The sequence below is a fragment of the Herpailurus yagouaroundi genome, unplaced genomic scaffold (assembly GCF_014898765.1).
Source record: "Herpailurus yagouaroundi ecotype Mexico unplaced genomic scaffold, PumYag 192, whole genome shotgun sequence".
In the NCBI taxonomy this organism is placed as follows: domain Eukaryota; kingdom Metazoa; phylum Chordata; class Mammalia; order Carnivora; family Felidae; genus Herpailurus; species Herpailurus yagouaroundi.
In genome coordinates, this window is record NW_024412423.1 from 7,716,011 (window position 1) to 7,740,899 (window position 24,889).

The 24,889-nt window shown below is 36.6% G+C and overlaps 1 protein-coding gene across 6 annotated transcripts in view; it reads left to right on the forward strand.

Moving 5' to 3' along the window:
* Positions 1-24,889, forward strand: part of DMXL1 (Dmx like 1) — a 146,459-nt gene that overhangs the window by 48,357 nt on the left and 73,213 nt on the right. For all 6 annotated transcript variants that reach the window (XM_040444292.1, XM_040444294.1, XM_040444295.1 and 3 more), the window contains exons 10-24: positions 319-531; positions 2,835-3,088; positions 3,200-3,884; positions 3,975-4,096; positions 7,535-7,624; positions 7,709-7,811; positions 10,694-10,813; positions 11,106-11,327; positions 13,961-15,646; positions 17,144-17,251; positions 19,194-19,363; positions 19,922-20,019; positions 20,818-20,983; positions 21,690-21,951; positions 23,753-24,846. In XM_040444292.1, coding sequence (XP_040300226.1) covers positions 319-531; positions 2,835-3,088; positions 3,200-3,884; positions 3,975-4,096; positions 7,535-7,624; positions 7,709-7,811; positions 10,694-10,813; positions 11,106-11,327; positions 13,961-15,646; positions 17,144-17,251; positions 19,194-19,363; positions 19,922-20,019; positions 20,818-20,983; positions 21,690-21,951; positions 23,753-24,846 — 5,393 coding nt within the window. The remainder of the gene's footprint in view (positions 1-318; positions 532-2,834; positions 3,089-3,199; positions 3,885-3,974; positions 4,097-7,534; positions 7,625-7,708; positions 7,812-10,693; positions 10,814-11,105; positions 11,328-13,960; positions 15,647-17,143; positions 17,252-19,193; positions 19,364-19,921; positions 20,020-20,817; positions 20,984-21,689; positions 21,952-23,752; positions 24,847-24,889) is intronic.

Here is a 24,889-nt window from a genome sequence, read left to right on the forward strand (position 1 = left end):
GGATGAGCACTGGGTGTTGTATGGAAACCAATTTGACAATAAATTTCATATTAAAAAAGATAATAAAGAAAATATCTGTATGTGTATATAAATTATGCTATAGGACCTAGAATACATAATTGTTTTCCTTTATAATAGGCATGTTAAATTTATCATTTAAAGCTGTTGTTACTAATAATCGTGGCAAACATTATATTGGGAATCTTATTTAAAATGTTACAGAAGTGTAAAGATAAATGTAATAGTTAATGGTAAAAATATGAGACCTGAATATTGTGTATGATAGAAATATTGTGTGTGTTTTGTTGTTCTTTATAGACATTCCACTTCTTCCTTCTATCACATCTCTAAGTCTAAGTGACAATAATGAGAAGAGTGGGCCTTTTGTGGTACACTGGCTGAACAACAAAGAGTTGCATTTTACTTTGTCCATGGAAGTATTTTTACAGCAACTTAGAAAAAGTTTTGAACAGCCATCTTCTGAGCCCAGTGTAGAAGACTCTAATCAGGCAGATGTAAAATCCGATGAAGGTAAAGCTTTAACAAGGATAAAAAAAAAAAAAAAATGTCAAGTTTTGTTGAGAATAGCTAAGTTGTCTATATTTGGCTAAAACTAGCTCCTGTAGAAACTCAGAATTTCATTGGTGTAATACAGATTTGGAGTAGCTCATTTAAGAATCCAGCTCATTTAACATTCCTGTTGCAAGTGGCTTTCTTTTATGGGATGATAGAGGCTCAGGATTCTCCATACTTATGCTCTTGTCAGCCCCTAGGACCTTGTTACTTAAAGGACTACCTGTGGCTTAGTAGCATTGACATTACCTGAGGCTTGTTAGAAATGCACGATCTTTAAGAATCTGCAATTTAATGAAATCCTCAGGTGATTGTACTAGGGCCTTAAAGTCTGCATTCAGCCTCAGGTAGGTTGGGAGCTGGAAGAGTCTTCGGAGGGGGGACAAGGTTTAGCTGTTTCTCAACATCTTTAACTCAGAATTGGCACATATCACAAACCATTTATATTCTAATTTAACTGGCAAAGACTAGTCATAAGGCCCATGCAGTCCCTGACTGGGTGGTCATTCTATACTGAGGACTAGGAAGCATGAGTTTGTGGTGGGTAGCTAGCCATCTCTGCTACAGTTTGTAGTTCATAAATATTTCTGTTTTTAAAAAGTTTTGTTTTGATTATAAGGTTGTATGGGCTCATTAAAAAAAAGAAATCAAACAGTACAGTTAGGAAAATAATTGGATATTGTATGAGTGTACTTCCAAGATCTATTCTTTTCTGTGCTCATACAAACATACATATGGTTGTTTTTTTAAGTTGTGCTGTAAGTATTCATTTTTTAAACAAAAACACTGATCTGCCTGCAGCTTGCTTTTTAAATTCACTGATGGGCCCTTTTCCATCTCATGATTTTTACCAGCTCTTGATTATTCCATATCAAGAGAAAATTTGAGTATTTTCTCTTTGATTGACATTTAAATTGATTTAAATTATTTTTCACTATACTGATCATGGTACAATGACACATCTTTTAATCTTCCTGTGAATTTTTACATATGAGGATTTCCAGATACAGAATTGCCAGAGAGTGTGGACATTTTAGATTTCAATAACTTTTGCCAAATTACCCTCCAGAAGTGTTTATAATACAATACCCTTTTCTAATGGATCCACATAACCTTTTTTCACATCCTTGCCAACACTGGAGCTTTTCATTATATTTCATAATATTTTTGCCACTTGATATGGGGAAAATGGCATCTTGTTTTACATGTCATTTTCTTGAGGCAAATTGAATAGAATTATTTTAGCTCTTCTGTGGTATGCCTCTTCCTGCTCTTTGCCTATTTTTCTGTTAAATTATTTTTCTTAATAATTTGTATGTCTTAATAAATTTTTTAAATCTGATAAACAGTCTTACCATTTTTTGAGTCTCTCTTAAGAACGTCTCTATTTTCCTAACCAAGAGTAGAGGCCAGGATTTTTGAAATAGAGGTCACAATATGCATATGTACCTGTTTTAATAGTTCAGTATAGCAGTTTTAGTTACCTGTGTTATTGAAGGAGATCTGGAAATTGCACTTTAAGTGTATTCCTTTAAAATAGTTTCTTTAAGGTGTCCTATCAGTTATGAGTGTATACACCTAGAGCATCACTAGTAGAGTGGACTCATGTTTTTAAAAATCTAATATTATGAAGAAAATACAAATTGCATTCCAATAATATATTTCAGCCCAGAATTATATCCCCAGTTCTAACTCCGTGATTTTACTGTGAGAAAAACTAAGGTCCAGACAAGTAGTATGTTTTACTTCTGAGTAAATTGTGGTACAACCGGTTTTGCTATTTTCTAGTTCAGTATTAGTACTCTACCATTAATCCACTGAGTCAGTCCTATAGGCCCTCTAGAATTAACTCTAATGGTTTTATATTCCTGGAGCAAAGTTATTTTTAAAAAGGAGCCACTAGGGGCGCCAGGGTGGCGCAGTCGGTTAAGCGTCCGACTTCAGCCAGGTCACGGTCTCGCAGTCCGTGAGTTCGAGCCCCGCGTCGGGCTCTGGGCTGATGGCTCGGAGCCTGGAGCCTGTTTCCGATTCTGTGTCTCCCTCTCTCTCTGCCCCTCCCCCGTTCATGCTCTGTCTCTCTCTGTCCCAAAAATAAATAAACATTGAAAAAAAAAATTAAAAAAAAAAAAAAAAAGGAGCCACTTTCTTGTTTATAGGAAAGCCGTTATGTTTTTAATCTTGAATGTATTTACAAGGGTGTTTCTTAATTTATATTAATAGCTTAATTGTACTTACTGGGTCATGAATTCTTTTGCTCATAGAAATGGATGATGGTGTTGATGATCTGAAAGCAAATCATGAAAAAAAGGAATTGGGCAGTGATAAAATGGTACCAAATTCAAGTTTTGTACCATTACCCTCCACTGCCATTGATCATCAGATTGAAGTACTTCTGTCTGAATGGAGTAAAAATGCAGACATGCTATTCAGTATTCATCCCATGGATGGTTCTTTGCTGGTTTGGCATGTGGATTGGCTGGACGAATACCAGCCTGGTATGTTTCGTCAAGTCCAGGTACTATTATTACGATCTCTGGAGAGCTACTTCTTGTTAAATGTGGGTACTGTTTTGTAATACCTCTTTTTATTATTTCATGTGTTCTAATGCTTGCTTTCTTAATTCTAGGTGTCCTTTGTTTCCAGAATTCCTGTAGCTTTCCCCACAGGTGATGCAAACTCTCTCTGTAAAAGCATAGTGATGTATGCTTGCACCAAGAATGTTGACTTGGCTATTCAGCAAGGAAAACAAAAACCTTCTAGTCTCACACGGTCCACATCAATGCTAATCTCCTCTGGTCACAGTAAATCAACTAATAGTTTAAAATTAAGTATTTTTACCCCTAATGTTATGATGATTTCAAAGCATGCTGATGGCTCTCTGAATCAGTGGCTGGTCAGTTTTGCTGAAGAATCTGCATTTTCTACAGTTCTCAGTATTTCTCATAAATCCAGATATTGTGGTCATCGGTTTCATCTTAACGATTTAGCTTGCCATTCAGTATTACCATTACTGCTGACGACGTCACACCATAATGCACTAAGGACACCGGATGTCGATAACCAAAAGCAACCTCATGATCCCGTATATATTGAAGAATGTTCTTTGGCACAACAGAATAAAAGCAGCGTTGATGTGACATTTCAGGATCCCAATGCAGTTTATAGTGAGCTTATTCTTTGGAGGGTTGATCCCGTTGGGCCATTGTCTTTTTCTGGAGGTGTTTCTGAACTGGCCCGGATTAATTCTCTACATGTTTCTGCATTTTCCAATGTGGCGTGGCTGCCCACTCTTATACCCAGCTACTGTCTAGGTGAGCTTTCTAATTCTTATTTAAGAGATTTAGATTTTCTGACATTATTATTTAAGGGTTAAATTGTAAGTGTCCGTAAATACTTTCTAGGTGCATACTGCAACTCTCCTAGTGCATGCTTTGTAGCAAGTGATGGGCAGTATCTGAGATTATATGAAGCTGTTATCGATGCCAAGAAACTTCTATATGAGCTTTCCAATCCTGAAATTTCTGTAAGTAAATGGCTTTTAAAATTAAGTGTATAGTATGATGTTTTTAGATAAGTAATTTATATTTACTGGGCATGTTCTAGAATTGTGACCTATAATTTGTAGTAAATAGATGTACATTTTCTAGTTATTTCATTTTTTTCACATTTGTAAGGTACCATTATAGTGATTCTTAGATTCTTTAAAAAGAAACCATTTCTTTTATTCATTCCAAAAGTGAAGTCTGGTTTCCTACAATATGTGTTTCTCTAATACTTCTTTGCTCAGAAATGAATGAGGATGACTGGCAGGATAAATGTGGAAGTTATGTTGATTCACCTGTAGTGTTTTCAAGACACTGGGAGCTGGAGTAGCAGCAGTAGAATTTTAATCTTAAACCATGAAAGAAAAAAGCTCTCAACTTCGTTGCAGTTCAGTTATTGTCCTTTCAACTCCTCACAAAGCCTTTGTCTTATGATAGGCGATGCTTCTTCCTCTACACAGCTAATAGCAACCCACCAGCAAGCCAGCAGTTCCACTCTTGGCTTTGGTGTTTTTAAATTTTTTTTTTTTCAACGTTTATTTATTTTTGGGACAGAGAGAGACAGAGCATGAACGGGGGAGGGGCAGAGAGAGAGGGAGACACAGATTCGGAAACAGGCTCCAGGCTCTGAGCCATCAGCCCAGAGCCCGACGCGGAGCTCGAACTCACGGACCGCGAGATCGTGACCTGGCTGAAGTCGGACGCTTAACCGACTGCGCCACCCAGGCGCCCCGGCTTTGGTGTTTTTAAATGAACCCTGAGGTAACCTTCAACCTCACTGAGCTTATTGTTCAGGGAACTCAAGCCATCTCCTCAGCTACCAGTTAACGTTTTTGTTAATGTTTTAGTTATATAATTGCATAGTGTCACTGGTCTGCTCCAATCCTGTTTTTTTTCCTATTTTTAATGTGTGGTTTTTCAGAATGCAGGGTTTTTCAAAACACATACAAGAGTGTTATAGGAGAAACACGCATATTTATTGAGGGCCTTCTATTTTTCAGGTATTATTTAAATGCTGGGAATTTAGATGTGAAGAGAGCAGACAAAAATCTGAGCTTACATTCTAGTGAAGGGCTATAGGAAAAAAGGTAAAAATATATTAAAAAATACTGTGGAGAGAAACCATGTTGCAGAAGTAGTGGAGAATGCCAAATAAGGGGCCGGTCAGGATAAGCCTCACAGAGAAGGTACCGTTTGAGAAAGGATCTAATGGAGATGAAGGAGCTAGCTATGTGAATATTTAGAGAAAGAGTATGTTAGGAAGAGGAACAGCTAGTGCAAAGATGCTGAGGTCAGAGCATGTTTGGTATGTACAGGAGCAGCAAGGAGGATATTGTGACTGGAGCGGAGTAAGTGATGTGGAACGTAGTCAGGGATAAAGTTGGAAAATCAGCCTGGCCAGATCATACAATGGGCTGTATGGCCCGTTTTGGTAACTTTGGCTTTTAATCTGAAGAACATGGAAACCATTGACAGGTTGATATGATCTCACTTAGGTTTTGAAAGGATTTCTCTTGCTGTTGTACACATTAGACATGGGAGCAGAAGTGGAATCAGAAAGGCCAATCCAAGAATCTTTATAGTAGTCCAAGAGACAGTCTCAAAGCGGCTTGTAATGGTAGCAAGTGGTAGTGATAAAGATGGTAAGATTTGGACAAATCTTAACAGTGTGGAGGTTCCTCAAAAAATTAAAAGTAGAACTACCCTATGACCCAGCAATAGCACTGCTAGGAATCTACCCAAAGATACAGAAGTGCTGATGCATAGGGGTACATGTACCTCAATGTTTATAACAGCACTTTCAACAATAACCAAATCATGGAAAAAGCCTAAATGTCCATCAACTGATGAATGGATAAAGAAGATGTGGTTTATGTATACAAAGGAATACTACTTGGCAATGAGAAGGAATGAAATCTGGACATTTGCAACAACTGGAGGGTATTATGCTAAGTGAAATAAGCCGGGCAAAGAAAGACAGATACCATATGTTGTCACTCATATGTGGATCCTGAGAAACTCAACAGAAGACCAGGGGGGAGGGGAAGGGGAAAAAAAAAGTTACAGAGAGGGAGCGAGGCAAACCGTAAGAGACTCTTAAATTCTGAGAACAAACTGAGGGTTGTTGGGGGATACAGGGGAGGTGAAAGTGGGTGATAGGCAGGGAAGAGGGCAGTTGTTGGGATGAGCACTGGGTGTTGTATGGAAACCAATTTGACAAGAAATTATATTTAAAAAAAAATTGGACAAATCTGGATGTGGTTTGAATGTCAAATAGGCAAGATTGAACTGGATTGGGGCTTGTATGAGCAAAAGAGGATGATGCCCCACATTTGTGTGTGAGCACAAGGAAGAATAGAATGACCTTGAGTTGAGAAGAATGTATAAGTAGCAGATTTTGAAGAGCATGGATTTTAGAGAGGCTGGTGTTGGACATGTTAATGTTGAGATGACTGTTTGACACCTAGGAGACCTAGTAAGCTAGTCTATAGTTTAGAGGGAAGCCCAGTCTGAAGATATAAAATGAGTAGTTGTCAGAATATAAATTTAAAAGCATGGAGCTGAATGAGATCCCTGAAGAAAAGGAGAAGTGATAGGATTGAACCCTGGAGCATGCCATTGTTGAAAGTAGGGTAAATGTGGTGTATAGTGGAAGCCGAGTGAAGACAGTTCAAGAAGGGAGTGATCACCAGAATCAAATGCTGCTCATAGATTAAGTGTGTTGAAGATCAAATTTAACAATGTGACCTTGACTAGAGTAGTCAGGACATAAGTAGCTTGAGAAATCAGCATATAGACATAATATATCAGCTTGTTTCTTTAGCTCCATCTTCCTTACCTCAAAATTAATCCCTGAAGGGACACCTGGGTGGCTCAGTTGGTTAAGCGTCTGACTTCAGCTCAGGTCATGATCTCGCGGTTTGTGAGTTCGAACCCCGCGTTGGGCTCTGTTCTGACAGCTCATGGCCTGGAGCCTGCTTCGGGTTCTGTGTCTCCCTCTCTCTTTGCCCCTCCCATGCTCAGGCTCTGCCTCTTTTGGTCTCTCAGTAATATATAAACGTTAAAAAAAAAAATTTTTTTTTTTAATTAATGCCCGAAAAGCATTGATTCTTAGAATATTTCCATGAGATTGCAGTCAGTCCTTCATATTTATAGATGTGAAATATTCTTTCCCCTAGCAGTCACCGCACACTGCTTTTGTTTTTCTCTGTACCAACTGAGCCATAATTCTTATTCATTCCAACATAATTAGGTAAGGTAAAGTCCCAGAATGTTTATGATGAGAGCGACTTAGGGACTGATTTAGCCCCACTTGAACTTATTTCTCTACTATGCCTGAAATTTCATGTTAATTATTAATTATTTTTTAATTTAATTGTTTAATAAAGGAGATATCCATTTTTTTTTTTTTTAAACAGAAATATGTTGGTGAAGTGTTTAACATAGTAAGTCAGCAGTCAACTGCCAGGCCAGGATGCATTATCGCATTAGATCCCATTACCAAACTTGTAAGTATTATTCTTCTGGCCACTTAGCATTAGGTAAATAACATGTATGTCAGCTTATATATGTTGGTATTTATTTACATTCAGCAAGGCAGAAAAACACAGCTGCTTCATGTTTTTCAAGAAGATTTCATTTTGAATAACCTCGAGAAGAAAAGTCTGGGAAAAGACAGAATATTGTCTGATTCAGGTAAAGAATAATTTTTTTATGTAGTGAGAAATATTATGTAGAGTATATTAAGCAGTTAATGAAGATAAGTTGATACAGTATTTCATGCCATCTATGTGAACTTAGAATTTTCCTATGTAGGTTTCTTATATTATTTAGCATATAAATACCAGTATTTTTGGGGCGCCTGGGTGGATCAGTTGGTTGAGCGTCTGACTTCGGCTCAGGTCATGATCTCACGGTCCGTGAGTTCAAGCCCCGCGTCGGGCTCTGTGCTGACGGCTCAGAGCCTGGAGCCCGTTTCGGATTCTGTGCCTCCTTCTCTCTCTGCCCCTCCCCTGTTCATGCTCTGTCTCTCTCTGTCTCAAAAATAAACAAACATTAAAAAGTTTTTTTCTTTAAATAAAAAAAAATACCAGTATTTTTAAATTCTTAAACCTGGATATAAACATGAAAACATTAAAGGGGTTTGTCAATTACATTTTTTAAAAAGCATAATAGAAATGTTTTTTATGATAAATGTATGAGTACTCTTTGCATGGACAGGGTCCTCCACCAGCAATTTGGGTAATAGGGACACCTGACCTTTTAGAAACCTACAGTTTAAAGCAGTAGCGTAGGGACGCCTGGGTGGCTCAGTTGGTTGATCGTCCTTTGGCTCGGGTCATGATCTCATGGTGGTGAGGTCAAGCGCCACATTGGACTTTGCATTAAAAAAGCACAGAGCCTGCTTTGGATTCCCTGTCTCCCTCTCTCTCTGCCCCTTTCCTTCAAAAATAAACATTAAAACAAAAAATTTTAAAGCAGTAGCTTAAAACTTCAAATTATAAAGACTGCCTTAATACTTTCAAGTTAAACATTTAAAAAAATTATATTAAACTCCTACACTCAGAATTAACTGTTACTTTGCGTAAAGGAAAATAGAACAAAATGAAACTAAAATCTCTTGGTCATCAGTTTCACGTACGGAGCCAAACCAAACTCAGAAATGACTTTCCTTGCACATGAACCATACATACAGCTTGTGCCTGCTGCTTTTGTTTTCCGGGTTTTTTGTTTGTTGGTTGGTTTTGGTTTTTTGTGCCTGTTGCTTTTTAAAGTCCATTATTAAGCCTCAAGTAATATTATTTTCATTTTATATTTGTTCCTGATTATTTGTCTTATTCCTCTTGTGCATTATTTCTTAATTCTACCTTTTTCTATTTTCCTTTTCTTTTGAGTTTTGCACCATTACGTCGAATATCTAGTTTCTTACCACTGTTTTCACTTAGTCTGTCATTTTCTCTGAGAATTCATGAACTGTGCAACAACACAGTGCTTTGGTAAGTTCTGAATATAAGGATAGAAAGATACTAAAATTGGTAAATAAAGATGTCAGGTACAAGATAAAGGGTTATTTATATCAACAAAATGTTCTTTTTGATTCCTTTCATATCTTAAAATATTAATAACATTAATATTGTAACGATCCAAATCTCTCTAAGGTTTTTAAAAGAAATTACTCTCTTATGCTTAAGGTTGAGTTTGTTGTGATCTTAATCTATTCCAGCATTTTCTTTTCTATGAGTCTTTAATTTTTAACTTTTGTTTTCTCTTTAAGTCTTTTTTCTAGTTTTTCTTAAAATATTCAGGGAATTCTACTTTTACTCAAAAGCTATTATCTTCATTATTGTAGTTTTCTAGAAAACACCCAAAATGTTCATCTTATTTTGCTGTAATGTTAAGAAGAGAAGAAATATTTCACAGATACTTTCATTAATAGGACATTCTTTCTTGTCAGTAAAATTATCAGAAATAGATTGATCTCTGATCTTTTGTCTTTAGTTATTATCCCTTATCCTTTCCCTCCCCTAAATTCTTGCGCTTTAAATGCCTAACTCACCTGGAACACGTTACCAAAGCTACCTTTTCATTTAGTCTTGTAACACAATATGATTTGTGTGTGGTTTTTTTCCTGATTTTTATATGCTGTATGGTTTATATAGTTTCTATAATTTTTCTTTACATGATTTTGTACATAAGATTAGCTTGTAACCAAGAAGACTTGGATAAAATTTAAACCAGGTCCATTTTATTTCAGTTAATAATGAGTCACTGATTTTATATTTTAGTTGCAGTTTTTTGGTTTATTTTGAGCAGCTTATGCGCTGCTTAAATCATGGAGTTTTGACCAAGAAAAATGTTCTTAAATAATATGATGAATAATTAAATAAATACTTTTTTTTGGTTTGGTTCTTAGATAAACATCATTAATAGATCATTCCATTATGGAAGTTATTTACTTTGAATTGTGTTTGGCAACACAATTTTAATCATGGTAGTAGTGCTCATTAAAAAAAATTTTTTTTATGTTTATTTGATTTTGAGAGAGAGAGCGAGACAGAGCACAAGCAGGGGAGGGGCAGAGGAGAGGGAGACACAGAATCTGAAGCAGGCTGCAGGCTCCCAGCTGTTAGCACAGAGCCCGGTGCAGGTCTGAAACCTAGGAACTGTGAGATCATGACTTGAGCTGAAGTCTGATGCTTAACTGACTGAGCCACCCAGGCACCCCATGATGTATTCGTTTAAAGTATATGTCACAGTGTCTCTGTTCAGAAATTTCCTTATTATAGTGTAACCTATGTGAATGATGTGACAGTGATGACTGTGATATATGATTTTTTAAGCCTGTCAATCAATTCAAAGATGAAATTTAAGCATAGCATACATATAATTGTTAAAATTTCAAGTTGATACAAATTCATGTGGTAAAAAAGTTGATTGCACTCTATAATGTTACTTTCTACGTAGAATTTTAGGTAAGGGTTTTAATTTTTTTTTTTAATTCACTTATTTTAACTTGGTGTATTTAATAAGTTGTCTCATTTATTCATGTTAATAGTGAAAATTATTAATACCAACAGGCAGCTCACCTAATGGATTTTCTGAGAAATTCTACCTAATTGTAATAGAGTGCACCCAAGACAACCAATCATTGTTACACATGTGGAATTTACATTTAAAGTCTATTCCTGTCTCATTAGGTGAGTCTTTTTAATTTTTTTTTTAACTTTAGGCTTAAATTAACAAATTATATGTGGTTAGATCGTTCACTGCATGTTTTTTAAAGGTATTCTTATTGAGTGAAGGTAACTGTAGTTTATTCAATTAATTTAAAAAGCAAACTGATTCTCTCATTTTCTTATTGTAAAAAATCATATTAGTATGTTTTAAAATCTTTTATAAGGCTTTTGGATTATAAAATGTAGTAATTTTAATACTTACAGGGATTCCCCCTTTCCCCCTGGTTTTTGGTTCTTTTCTTATGTTTTATAGATGAAAAAGTAGATACAAAAATAACTGAAGCAGTTTGGCAACCAGAAGAACATTATTCATCTTCTCCAGAGAAGATCCTGTCTCCTTTTTCACAGAAGTATCAGGCTTGCAGAGCAAATCTCCAGAGTACCAGCAAGTTAACTCTGTCTTCAGAAATGGTTTATAGCCAAGAATTGAATTTGCCAGAAGGAGTTGAGATAATAAGTGTTAAGCCATCAGCAGGTTTGTAAAGTTTGTAAAAAGAGACTACTCAAACTTTGGAATCTATGAATATTCAGTAAGGTATTTAAAAAGAGAGGGGCGCCTGGGTGGCGCAGTCAGTTAAGCGTCCGACTTCAGCCAGGTCACGATCTCGCGGTCCGGGAGTTCAAGCCCCGCGTCAGGCTCTGGGCTGATGGCTCAGAGCCTGGAGCCTGTTTCCGATTCTGTGTCTCCCTCTCTCTCTGCCCCTCCCCCATTCATGCTCTGTCTCTCTCTGTCCCAAAAATAAATAAACGTTTAAATATATATATATATATATATATATATATATATATATATATATATATAAAGAGGCATAGCTACCTGTTCTTAAATGCACATGGAAGCAGAAATGGAAACACTCTCTTTACCTTAAACTGAAAACTTACGTTCTCATTATGTTTTCAGATGTCTGACATTTGTCAGCGAGTTGTAGCATTAAGTAGTGATTTCCAAAACAAATTTTCATGACGTCTTTATGAAGAAAAACTGAGCGTTTCCAGGGCAGAGATAGTAACAAGTTTGTGCCTTATTTGCCAACTTTGATAATGTTGGTCATGGCTGCCTGGAGCTGTGTGCTCTGAGGGATTTTGAATGGGTCGTTCCTCGTAATATTTATCATCTTTAATCTAGAGCAGTGGTTCTCAAAATGTGATCTCCAGACCAGCAGCATCAGCATTATCTGGGAACTTGTTAGAAATAAAAATTCTTGGGGCGCCTGGGTGGCGCAGTCGGTTAAGTGTCCGACTTCAGCCAGGTCACGATCTCGCGGTCCGTGAGTTCGAGCCCCGCGTCAGGCTCTGGGCTGATGGCTCAGAGCCTGGAGCCTGTTTCCGATTCTGTGTCTCCCTCTCTCTCTGCCCCTCCCCCGTTCATGCTCTGTCTCTCTCTGTCCCAAAAATGAATTTAAAAAGTTGAAAAAAAAAATTAAAAAAAAAAAAAAATAAAATAAAAATTCTTGGTCTACACCCTCCCAGGTGTACTGAATCACAAATGCTGGTGCACCCCACAGGCTCTTTCAACAAGGGTCCCCAGGTGATTCTGATTCATACAATAGATGAAGAACCACGATTCTAGGGTATCAGGAAAACCAAGACAAAATCACCTTTTATTACCCACTTCTTTGAGTTTCATAGTCACAGTGTGCATTTGGTCTTTTCTACTTCTCTGTCATTTTTTGAACTGATGACTTGGAATGCTTTGCAGTTTGCCATGTCATTATCAAGTACTTTTCTAATTGGTGAAGTTAGAACCTGGGGTATTAACATTGTTCTAATAACTTTTAATTTTGTTTCTTCATATATTTTACTGAAAGAAGCATTAATGCAAAGAAAAAGTTTGAAAAAGAATGATGTTTGTATAGACACAATTTTAAGAACTGTTCCCTTAGCCAGAATAGTTGGATCTTCACTGCTGAACTCCAATTAAAATAATATGGGAAATCTAAGAGAAATATTTCTAAAAACAGCCCTCTTATTTAACTTTGGCCCAAGTTGAGTTTGGCAGAAGAGTAGGAGTTCTAGCGAAAAAGGAGAAATTCGTTTTGTTTGGCAAAAAATAGCATAGAGAAAAAGCATTTTTCCTAGTCTTAATTTTTTTTTTTTTTAATATCAAGACTATTAAGAAGGTCAGCTACTCTCTACTCAGCTCAGAGATACCAACGGACAATGCTAATTGTGTCCTTTCACAACACTGCTATCCTCCTTGAGGACTTAAAAAAAACTTTATTAAAATTATGTTGAAATACTTTTAAGATATGATAGATATCCTATATAGCATTTCTATGTTGTAATTAGTTCATGGGTTAGCAAACTACGGGCTACCTACCTGTTTTGTAAATAAGTTTGATTGAACATAGCCACTCGTATTTGTGTACTTTTTGTGTATACCTGCTTTTGCTCTAGACTCCTAGAGTGGAATAGATGCATCAGAGACCCTGTGGCTAGGAACCTAAAATAGTCACTACCATCTTGAAGAAAAAGAAGTTTGCCAGTGGTTTAGGAAATTAAAAGTGTGTCATTACATTAAGGATGGCAAATGTTTTGTCCCACTTAAGAATCTTCTCAGCATCAGTAATGTCACATAGACATCAGTTACGGAGGGCTCACCTAGTACTTCAGTAAGCATGGGCTGCTTACAAAATTGTATTGAAAAAGATGAAAGAGAAGGAGCCAGGAAATGTTGACACAGTTTTAAAAATATATTGGTATCTTTAAAATGAGATGCATATTAATATATAAAATGAGCAGAGAGACTACTGGCTTGAGAACCAGCATTAGAATTCAGGTTTTCTAACTCTGCGTCATTCTAGCTTGTGTTTGATTTAGTGTAAGATACATCACATATTTGGTCAAAGGTCCTTACCTATTAAATGTAGGAATTGAAGCAGACCACCTCAGAGTTCTCTTCCAGTTCTCGGTTTTGGTAATATTGCCCTTTATGTATACCTTTTTTGACATCTTTAAAAGCATTTTACTGATCTTGTTGACTCTTAAACTGAGTATAGGCCGTCACGTTGTTAACAGGAGTTTGTACAAAGACTAAAACCTTTAGTACATGAAAACAGAAATACTTATCCAATTTGACATTTTGTTAATAGATCATTTTTGTTTTAGGACATCTGAGTTCTTCTTCCATATATCCTGTGTGCAGTGCTCCTTATTTATTGGCAACTTCGTGCTCGGATGAGAAAGTAAGATTCTGGAGATGCAGAGTAACAGATGGAGAATCTGCCACATTGAAGAATGGAAAAATGGATCTTGTATACATTTGGGAACAATGGCCGTTACTTATTGAGGATGGACTTCATAGCAATAGTAGTATAACCGTCCCTGGTAGGCCTGTAGAAGTTAGCTGTGCACATACAAATCGGTTAGCAGTAGCCTATAAGCAGCCTGCATCTAATAGTAGGTCTTCTCAGGACTTTTTGATGCATGTAAGCATTTTTGAATGTGAGTCTACAGGAGGTTCCTGTTGGGTCCTTGAACAGACCATTCATTTAGACGAATTAAATACAGTGTTAGATTCTGGCATTAGTATTGATAGCAACTTAGTGGCTTACAATAAGCAAGAGGTGTATTTCTCCAGTAAAGAGAGTATCACATCCAACACAAAGCATTTAGTTCACTTAGATTGGATGTCCAGAGAGGATGGTTCTCATATCCTCACTGTAGGAATTGGATCAAAACTTTTTATGTATGGACCCCTGGCTGGCAAGGTACAAGAACAGGCTGGTAAGGAAAGCCTCGCATTTCCTCTCTGGGAAAGCACTAAAGCTGTGCCTCTTTCTAAATTTGTGCTATTAAGAAGTATGGATTTGGTTTCTTCAGTAGAAGGCTCTCCACCTTTTCCTGTTTCTTTGTCATGGGTCCGGGATGGCATCCTGGTGGTAGGCATGGACTGTGAAATGCATGTATATTCCCAGTGGCAGCCATCTTCTAAACAAGAACCCGTTGTCACAGAGTCCTACAATGGGAGCACTCCATCTATAATAAGTTTAATAAAACAGAGTAACTCATCAAGTTCTGGATTACATCCTCCAAAGAAAACTCTGACTCGATCCATGACCAGTCTTGCACAGAAAATCTGTGGAAAGAGAACTGCCTTTGATCCTTCTGTGGACACAGAAGATTCAGGTCTTTTTGAAGCAGCTCATGTTCTTTCCCCAACTTTACCTCAGTACCATCCTTTGCAGCTTTTAGAACTCATGGACCTGGGCAAAGTTCGGAGAGCAAAGGCCATCTTGTCGCACCTTGTCAAGTGCATTGCTGGAGAGGTTGTGGCTCTGAATGAAGCCGAATCCAACCACGAGCGCCGCCTTAGATCTCTCACCATCAGTGCTAGTGGAAGCACTACCAGAGATCCCCAGGCTTTCAACAAAAGTGAAAATACAGATTATACAGAAATAGATTCTGTCCCTCCGCTTCCTTTATATGCCTTACTTGCAGCAGATGACGATAGCTGTTATGCGTCTTTAGAGAAATCTAGTAATCAAAGTACTTTAAACAACTCAAACCAGTTGTCAAAAGAAAGTTATGATGAGCTTTTTCAGATCCCAACTTTAATGACTGATAATCACGTGTTAGAGACAGATGAAGAAAACACAAAGCCCAGGGTTATCGACCTTTCACAATACAGTCCAACTTACTTTGGTCCTGAGCACGCTCAGGTTCTCTCTGGCCACTTACTTCATTCTAGCTTACCAGGACTCAGCCGGATGGAGCAGATGTCTTTGATGGCCTTAGCAGACACAATCGCAACTACCAGCACTGATATCGGAGAAAGCAGAGACAGAAGCCAAGGTAAAACTAAACTAGATATGGGAGTGGCAGAACAGCTGGTCACTGTTCTACTTACTTATGCAGAAAATAATCTTAAGTAATTTTTATAAAAATTATGCCCATGACGGTTTTTAAAATCATTATTACTATACCTTCATGATAGTTTTAACTTTAATAGATACTATTTTTCCGTAAATCATAGTACTTTGAGAGAGTATGCAGAGAGTCACTATGCCAGTCATTTTTACCTGATGTCTCCTTAATAATGTTAAAGATCCAATCGAATCCTTTTGAGTTTGGCAAAAGTTAACCTTCTTATTAAATAATCACTTTAAGGGCACCTGGGTGGCTCAGTTGGTTAAGTGGCCGACTTCAGCTCAGGTCTCGATCTCACGGTCCGTGAGTTCGAGCCCCGCGTTGGGCTCTGGGCTGATGGCTCGGAGCCTGGAGCCTGCTTCTGATTCTGTGTCTCCCTCTCTCTCTGCCCCTCCCCCATTCATGCTCTGTCTCTCTTTGCCTCAAAAATAAATAAATAATCACTTTAAATACCTGAAAGTAAAAGGTGCTTTCTGCTTTTTCTCCTGTTGTAATCACTGTTTTTTTTTTTTTTTTTTAAGTTTAAAAGAGAGTTTGCATGCATGTAGAGAGGTTGAGGGGCAGAGAGAGAGAGAGAGAGAGAGGGAGAGAGTCCCAAGCATGCTCCATGCTATCATTGTGGAGCCTGACGCGGGGCTCAATCCCACAGACCTTGAGATCCTGACCTGGGCAGAAACCCATAAATTGGATACTTAACCGAGTGAGCCAGCCAGGTGCCCCTGTTAATGGGTTTTTAAAATATTGAGGTTCTTTAAAATTAGCAGTAATGTATACTCTTGCTTAGCATAACAAAAATAAGTATAATAAAATTAGGTCTTTTCCTCACCCAGAGAGCATTTTTTTCATCTTAATCTGAGTTATTAAAAAAAAAAAAAAATTGGAAGGTAGAATTCACATCAGATCTCAGTAAGATTTGAAATTAACAAGTCTGGCCTTGTGCATAGGTCAGTAGGATGCACCCCTTGAACTGTGTTTGAAAGGAAAATATGTAACTATTTTTTCCTGTGTTAATAGTTGATTATTGGGATGGGTCTATGGCTTGAATCAACATGGAATTGCAGAGTGAAGGTTAAACTATTTTAAAATTTAGTTACATTTTAATTTAAACAAGATCAGATGGGAGGAGGTTGAGATATGAAAAATATCGCTAACCCCGAGTCAATTCATTCTCTTTAATATTTTTCAAAATAAATATTTAACTATACTACTTTGGTCTGTGATGTTTGTGTAGACAAAGGAAATATTAGATAATAATTAGACCGGTAACTTTTGTTGGTTTCAGAATGTTTTGTTCCTGTATTTGGTGCTGTGACATATGCCACATGCCAGAATTATTAACATTTACTTGGAGTTTGCTCATGAAATGGTTTTCTTATAAATACAAAAAAGTAAATACTTTGTTATTGTTTTTGTTGTTCATAGGTGGAGAAACTCTCGATGAATGTGGGTTAAAATTTCTTTTAGCTGTTCGACTTCATACGTTCCTTACAACTTCCCTTCCAGCTTACCGAGCTCAGCTCCTTCACCAAGGTGATTTTGGTAGTAATCTATTAAAAGGAAAGAGAGTAAAAGTAGAGAGGCTTGAGAACATTTTGCCCAGATATGACAATGACAAATTTGACACATTTTAAGTGTCCTTAACTTACTTGTAAAAATATTTATTTCCATTTAATTTTCTGAATTTCTTTATTAATTTCTTTTCTTAATTTCTTTATTTCTTAAAATACTGGAATTTTTTTGGTAGATGGAAAGACTTAATGAAGAAATGGGTATTGGGCAGTTAGATAATCTGTGTTACATTTTCAAATGCGTCATACATTTAAGACCAATTAATACTGTTTTATTCTCTTCAACTTGTTTAGATTTTTTTCTTTACTCTAATTAACATTTATCAAAGTTGAGTTTTCTACCCAAAATTTGAATAACATTTTTGCTCCAGAAATAATAGTTTTTAATTGTCTTACGTAAAGAGTATAGAACATAGAAAGGGAAAATTCACTCACCCCAAAACTACTGTTAATGTGTATTTCAGATGTTAGTTTATTAACCTTTCAGATACTCTCATATACCTTAGGCCTTAAATTAACAGAAATATTTGACTCAAGTTTAAGGTAACTTAAAACAGGGTATTTCTTGGCTTACTGCCCTGGAAGTTCAGAGGTGCAGCTGGGTTCCAGCATTATTGGAGCTACAGGGTTAAACAGTGTTATTGGGACAGAGGTTAGCCTCTTCTTATTGATGTCTGTCTGTCTCTTGCTTTCTCTTTTCCTTTCTTTCTGTCTTTCTGCTCCCTCCTTCCCTTCATTTTGTATTTAGCTTTGGAAAAGTACTAAAATTCTAAGTCTAATCGTTTAATTATTTGTGAAATATTATTGAACTTAGTTGAGAGATAATAGACATCTAAAAACAGTTCAGAATAGCAGTCCATTTACTGCATAGGTGTTTTTCTTTTTTTTAATTTCTATATTTCTTTCCAAGGAAAGAAAGTATAGTGGGCATTTCAGATTCCTTGGCATTTGCTATCAGATTAAAATTTTGAGTCCATATATGTTCAAAGCCACATCTTATAATTAAGCATGTACTTCACCCAGAAATACCAAAGAACATGAACTCTGTGAAGAGACCAAATGGAAGCTGAACAGTAAGCCCCAAATGTAGGGGCCAGTAGGTTAAGAGAATTGCTGATGTAAATGATACTGTGTACATAAAAAAGTGTCTGACTAATGTGGTGATAAGGGGTAATAATAGTTATTATTCTAAATGCCTTAACTCTGATATTTTAAATGCTTTAAGATTCTATTCTAAATGCTTAAACTCTGGTATTTTAATCCTCACAACAATGTAATAAGGTAGTGCTGTGATTATTCACATTTTATGAATGAGGCAGTTGAACAATCAGGAGTCGAAGTAATTTGTCCACAGTTACATAGTTAGGGATGGATCTGGGTTTATTGTATCATCTGATTCCAGAATCTACCCTGTTAAGTTCTTTTCAGGGAGGTGTCCTATCTACTTGATGCTGTTTTAATTCCATGGTATTCAATCCACAAAACAAACATTGACCAAAGGAAAGTGAGAATCAGCTGTGAATAACAGTCATTCCAGCATAGAACAGTACGTTAAGTGTTTCTCATTTTCTAAGGAAAGATCATGGGTAATAGCTAGAGAGCAAAAATAATCAGAAAAGTAGCATTTTCCATAAAACATTTTTTCTTACCTTTTTTTAAAAATAGGTGTTTTAATCATAGAAAATATGTGCTTATTATAAAAAATAGTGAAGTGATAGAGTTGTTAGGAGAAACAACGAAAGAAAAAACCTATTTCCTCCAACCCTAAACTCTTAATTGTGCTTCTGTGAGTCCCATAAAGAGTTGAGACTTGCTTATGACAGATATGGCACACGCATTTCTGATCATCATTATATAAACATGTTTATATTTCCCATGAACATTATTTTTTGACATTTATTCAGGCCTGTCTACTAGTCATTTTGCCTGGGCTTTTCACTCGGTAGCAGAGGAGGAACTGCTGAGCATGCTGCCGACCATGCAGAAAGATGATCCCACCTGGTCGGAACTGAGAGCCATGGGCGTGGGGTGGTGGGTCCGGAACACCCGCACCTTACGCAAGTGCATAGAAAAGGTAAGTTGTATTTTATTGTGGTAGAAAAATGAAGTAATTAATGTATTTTAGGTATTGCTTTAAAGAACATTCCTTACTCCCTTTCTTGTTTCTATTTTTTAAGTGAATCAGTAAAATGCCTTGAAATAGCCATGATATTTCAAAATATCTCATTAATACAGGATTTTAATGTTTATATTCTAATTCTTCCATTATAGTTGATACATTTACTTAGTATGTGTCTGATTTTTACAAAATGATGTATATACATCTTGGAAAAGTAAAATAGTACTGAGGAGCTTGTACTGAAGAGCATCGTCCATGTGTTCCCACCTCTCTGTGTCTTTGGAGGCCACCACCCTGAATTACTTTTGAAATTATAAAAAATGCACGCGTTCAAGTGTAAAATATGTGTATATGTGTGCGTATGTATACATAAACATCCATGCATTTGTGCATATATTTTCTTAATTCATTGGTCATTGAAATAATGTGTGTCGGTGTGGTATGTGAGAGAAGTTATTTTGTTTGTTTAAAAATTGTTTCCGTGAAATTTTGACCAACATTTTCTAATTATAGGTAGCTAAAGCAGCCTTTTATAGAAAGAATGATCCTTTAGATGCTGCCATTTTTTACCTTGCAATGAGAAAGAAAGCTGTGATTTGGGGCTTATATAGGTAGGTAAGAAAACTGCTTCAAAATGGAAAACTTTTCGTAAGGAACAAGTGTATGAAATAAAGTCAAGATTTGTTGTTCTTGTTAATTGTGATTCATGTACATTCTTAGTTATTTTTGTGTTTAGGGAGAGATTCATAGGAAAGAAGCCCAAGTGTTTTCCAGAATAGAAAAATCTTGATGACATCACTTTAGGTTTTAGGTTTATCAGTCCAGGAAGCCATTTTCTTATTTATTGTAAGAACTTCTCATGGCACTTCTTTGGAACAAAGAACTAAACCAAAGACTTGTCTCTGTAGTGGGGAAGAAGACGAATTGGTGGAATCTGGAACAGGCATCTACCCTCTGTCCTATTACAGATTCATGGACCAGGCTATCCCTCCAAACTACCCTCCTCCTGTGGGCCCCGACCCCACTCTTGAGCAAGGATCACTTGGAATTTTCTCTTTTACTTATTCTCAGCAAGACTTGATAAACATGATTAGTAAAAATAGTTCATCATTTATTTCACACTCTGTTCCAGGTGAATCTATATGAATACAACTTTGAGGGGAAGATCATGGGCACCAGTCAGTTTTCTCAGAGACTAGATCTTTTAGGATTGTTTTGAATCAGGATAAATAAATTCCTTAGGTTTTGATCACCAGTAATCCTCCAGTGGGCAGGCAGATGTATAGTAATCCATACATGGGCAAGTGTTTCCTTTGAGTCTTAACTTGTAAATGGCTGAATTTATAAAATTGGTTCTGACTGTGGAAACATCGTGCTTCAAAATTTTCATACATTTTTTTTCTTTATAGATCCCAAAAAGACACCAAGATGACACAGTTTTTTGGACACAATTTTGAGGATGAGAGATGGCGTAAAGCAGCTTTAAAGAATGCCTTTTCTTTGTTAGGCAAACAAAGATTTGAACATTCTGCGGCATTTTTTCTTTTAGCTGGTTGCCTCAGAGATGCAATTGAGGTAATGATGAAACTTTTTTAATAAAAGCATTGTTGGGGTGCCTGGATGGCTCAGTTGGTTGGGTGTCTGACTTTGGCTTGGGTCATGATTTCGCAGTTTGTGTGTTGGGACGTGATTTCGCACGTCGGGCTCTGTGCTGACAGCTCAGAGCCTGGAGCCTGCTTCAGATTCTGTGTCTCCCTCTCTCTCTGCCTCTCCCCTGCTTGCGCTCTGTCTCTCTCTCTCTGTCCCAAAAGTAAATAAACATGAAAAGAAGCATTGTCAGCCTTTTAAGCTTTTTATGTAGGCTTAAATTTTTATTTTTTAATTTAATTTAAGAATAGCAGAAATTGCATAAGGCTAATAAATACATAGTAATATTTAATAGTGACTTTTAAAAATCCTATCATCTAGGAGTGCCTGGGTGGCTCAGTTGGTTAAGTGTCTGACTTTGGCTCAGGTCACAATCTCACAGTTCAAGCCCCACCTCAGGCTCTGTGCTGACAGCTCAGAGCCTTGAGCCTGTTTCCAGTTCTGTGTCTCCCTTCTTCCTCTGCCCCTCCCCTGCTCACACTCTGTCTCCCTCTCTCTCAAGAAAAAATATTTTTAAAAATTTCAGATACTAACAGTGCCTTTTTTTTCATCTAGTTATTAGTGAGTCAGTCGAGTTTATCTTAAAATGAAAGATGCTTCTGCTTATTGATAACCAGTATTTCTCTTTTTGAAGGTATGTCTTGAGAAACTGAATGACATTCAGTTGGCTCTTGTAATAGCAAGACTCTATGAGTCTGAATTTGATACATCTGCAACATATAAATCTATTTTACGTAAAAAAGTTTTGGGAATTGATTCTCCTGTCAGTGAACTCAATTCATTGAACATAAGTATGCATTATGATCCTTTTCTTCGGAGTATGGCATATTGGATTTTGGAAGATTATAGTGGTGCTCTGGAAACATTAATAAAGCAACCAGTCAGAGAGGATGATGGTAAGCTACATTTCTAAGATGTTAATAATACAGATAATAATACAGTTGTTTTAGTATTTGGTGGGTGCAGAACACACTGTTGGGTGCTAAGGGTAATACAAAGCAAGTTGAAAACATGGTCTAAGACTTTTAAGATTTAGTTGGGGACACAGAGTTATGTATATATAGTTTTTTGGTTTTTTTTTTAGGAAAATCCTTTTTTTCAGAAAAATCCTTTGAAAACCAAGAACTTTGGATTTTCTGTTTTTATAAAATCAGTGTATTCGACATAAATATTATCAATATTTGAATATAAATTTTGAGGAAAGTAGTGATAGAAAATCCATTTTTCTCAGGTGCAAGTTTGTTTGTTAATTAGTTTTATAATTTTTATAATAAAAATACATTCTTTAAAGAAAGTTGACAAGTGATAGGATTATTTTTTTATGAGATGAGTGAGGTAGAGAATTTTTTATAATTTACCTTTTTTTAAGATCTCCTTTTGTTTTAGAAATCCCTTTTGCTTCTTTTCTAGAGGTTAGTATAAAATGGAATCTTTGTATGAAATCATATAAAAATGATGGGATATGCTTTTCAAATATTTTTCCATAGGTAGAATTGAATTATTTGTAATAGCTGGTATCCTTGGTGTCAGTCATATCACTTGAAGTACTAATTGGAAAAGATTTTAGTTGATAGGTTTTTACATAGCATCATTTAATGAGGAATATCATGAGTCTTACTGTGAGAGAATTGTGAGAAAGCCATGTTCAGTTGTTGAAATGTCCTGGCCATCTGAGCTAAAGATTTCCAAACTGACTTGTCTGTAATGAAGGGGGAAAAGAAAAGGCCTTTGCCGGTCACTGTTTTATACCTACACATATTCATGTCAAAAGTGTATTTTGATTTGGGATTAATACATGATCACATACTTTTAGAGTCAAATTCTCTATTCTAGAAGAAAATTTTAAAAGGTAAGAGTGGCTTGGACTGGAATAATAGGAGCGGAGGCTCAGAAAAATGGTGGGATTTGGAATATAATTTTCAGGTAAACTAGGTAGGATTGGATGTGAAGGGAGTAAGAGTCAAGGATAACTCCTGGATTTTTAGCTTGAGGTAAATGGTATGAGGAAAACCAGGAGCAGGTTTGGGGGAGTGTTGTTTTAGATAGAGAAGCCCTCTCTGATAAGCTGACCTTTGAACAGAGACCTGAGTGAGTTATCTAGTAGCTATCTGGATAAAGAGTGGTTTAGGCTAAGAGCACACTAGATAAAGAGACCTTGAGGAAAGAGTATGTGCATGTAAATGGAAATGGAATGTAGGCCTTTGGATATAGCAGTCTAGATGTACAGGATGAAGTTGGGCTTGAAATAGATGTGCAAGTTACCAATGTCTAGATGGTATTTGAAGCCTTGGCACTGTATGAGTTCACTCAGCGAGTGTAGACAGAAAAGAAGCCAAGCACTGAACTCTAGGATACTCTTAACATCCTCAAGTAGAGAAGATGAGGAAGATTTAGCACAGCAGACTGGGAAGGGATGTTGAGGGAAGTAGGAGAATAAGAACTATGGGTGTGTAAGTGGATGTTCAAATAATCTTAAATTATTACCTGAAGAGGCGGAAATCAGTATAACCTCCGTTCTCCTTTTATGTTAAAACACTTTCATGACAAACGTGTTCTTGTCTGTTCATTGCCATGTGTGAGTGTGATCTCTTAGTAAAATTCTGTTCAAAAGACCAGGTGGGTAAAGGTGCCATAGAGAAAAAGACTGCAGTACAACTCTTGAATTTTTCTTAGCTGATAAACTTAATTTACTTTCAGATCAAGTCATGATGTCAGCCTGTAATCCTGCAGTTTTTAATTTCTACAATTATCTAAGAACGCATCCTCTGTTGCTGAGACGTCATTTTGGATCATCTGATGTATTGTCTACACACATGAGTTTAACGGGAAAAAGTGGACTGGCAGGAACAATCAATTTAAGTGAAAGAAGATTATTTTTTACTACTGCCAGTGCTCATTTAAAAGCTGGCTGTCCTATGTTAGCTTTGGAAGTATTATCAAAGATGCCAAAAGTCATCAAGAAAACAAAACCTTTTTGTAGAACATCGAGTTTTCTGGATACTAGTAAAGACTATTCTCCTTCTTCTCCAGTGAACTTGGATGCAAGGGAAGATAAGTCTTCTGCTGTTGATTGGTCACAGTCAGTGATGAATGGTTTTGGATCTTCTTCAGAGGGTTCCTCAGAGAAGCAGTCAAACTCCACTCTTTCTTTTGACTGGAGCCAACCAAGCATTGTATTTCAGGATGACTCTTTAGAATTAAAATGGGACAGTGATAATGATGAAGAAAATGACGATCTCCCTATCTCAATGAAAGAACTGAAACCTTTACAGAGAAAAACGGTGAAAAAAGTAGATGAAACAAGTTCTAGTTATACAGACACTCTCAGCACACTAGATGAAAATGATATTTTGAGTCCATCAGAAGACATAATTGCAGTTCAGTTAAAATTTAGAGCATGTTTAAAGATTCTCACCGTAGAACTTCGTACTTTATCTACTGGCTATGAAATAGATGGTGGAAAATTGCGTTACCAACTCTACCACTGGCTTGAAAGAGAGGTAATAGCTCTTCAGAGGACCTGTGACTATTGTTCAGATGGAGAAGAATTACAGTCTGCCCTGGACGAAAATGGAGATGGATTTGGATTAAATGAAGATTCTGAAGATTTGCTTCAGCAAACAAAAGTGAAACAACTGAGAGAAAATTTTCAGGAAAAAAGACAGTGGCTTTTGAAATATCAGTCACTATTGAGGATGTTTCTGAGTTACTGCATACTTCATGGGTCCCACGGAGGGGGTCTTGCATCTGTGAGAATGGAATTGATTTTGCTTTTACAAGAATCTCAGCAGGTATGTAAGTTACACAGTGGCCAGTTGAAATAGTACACACATG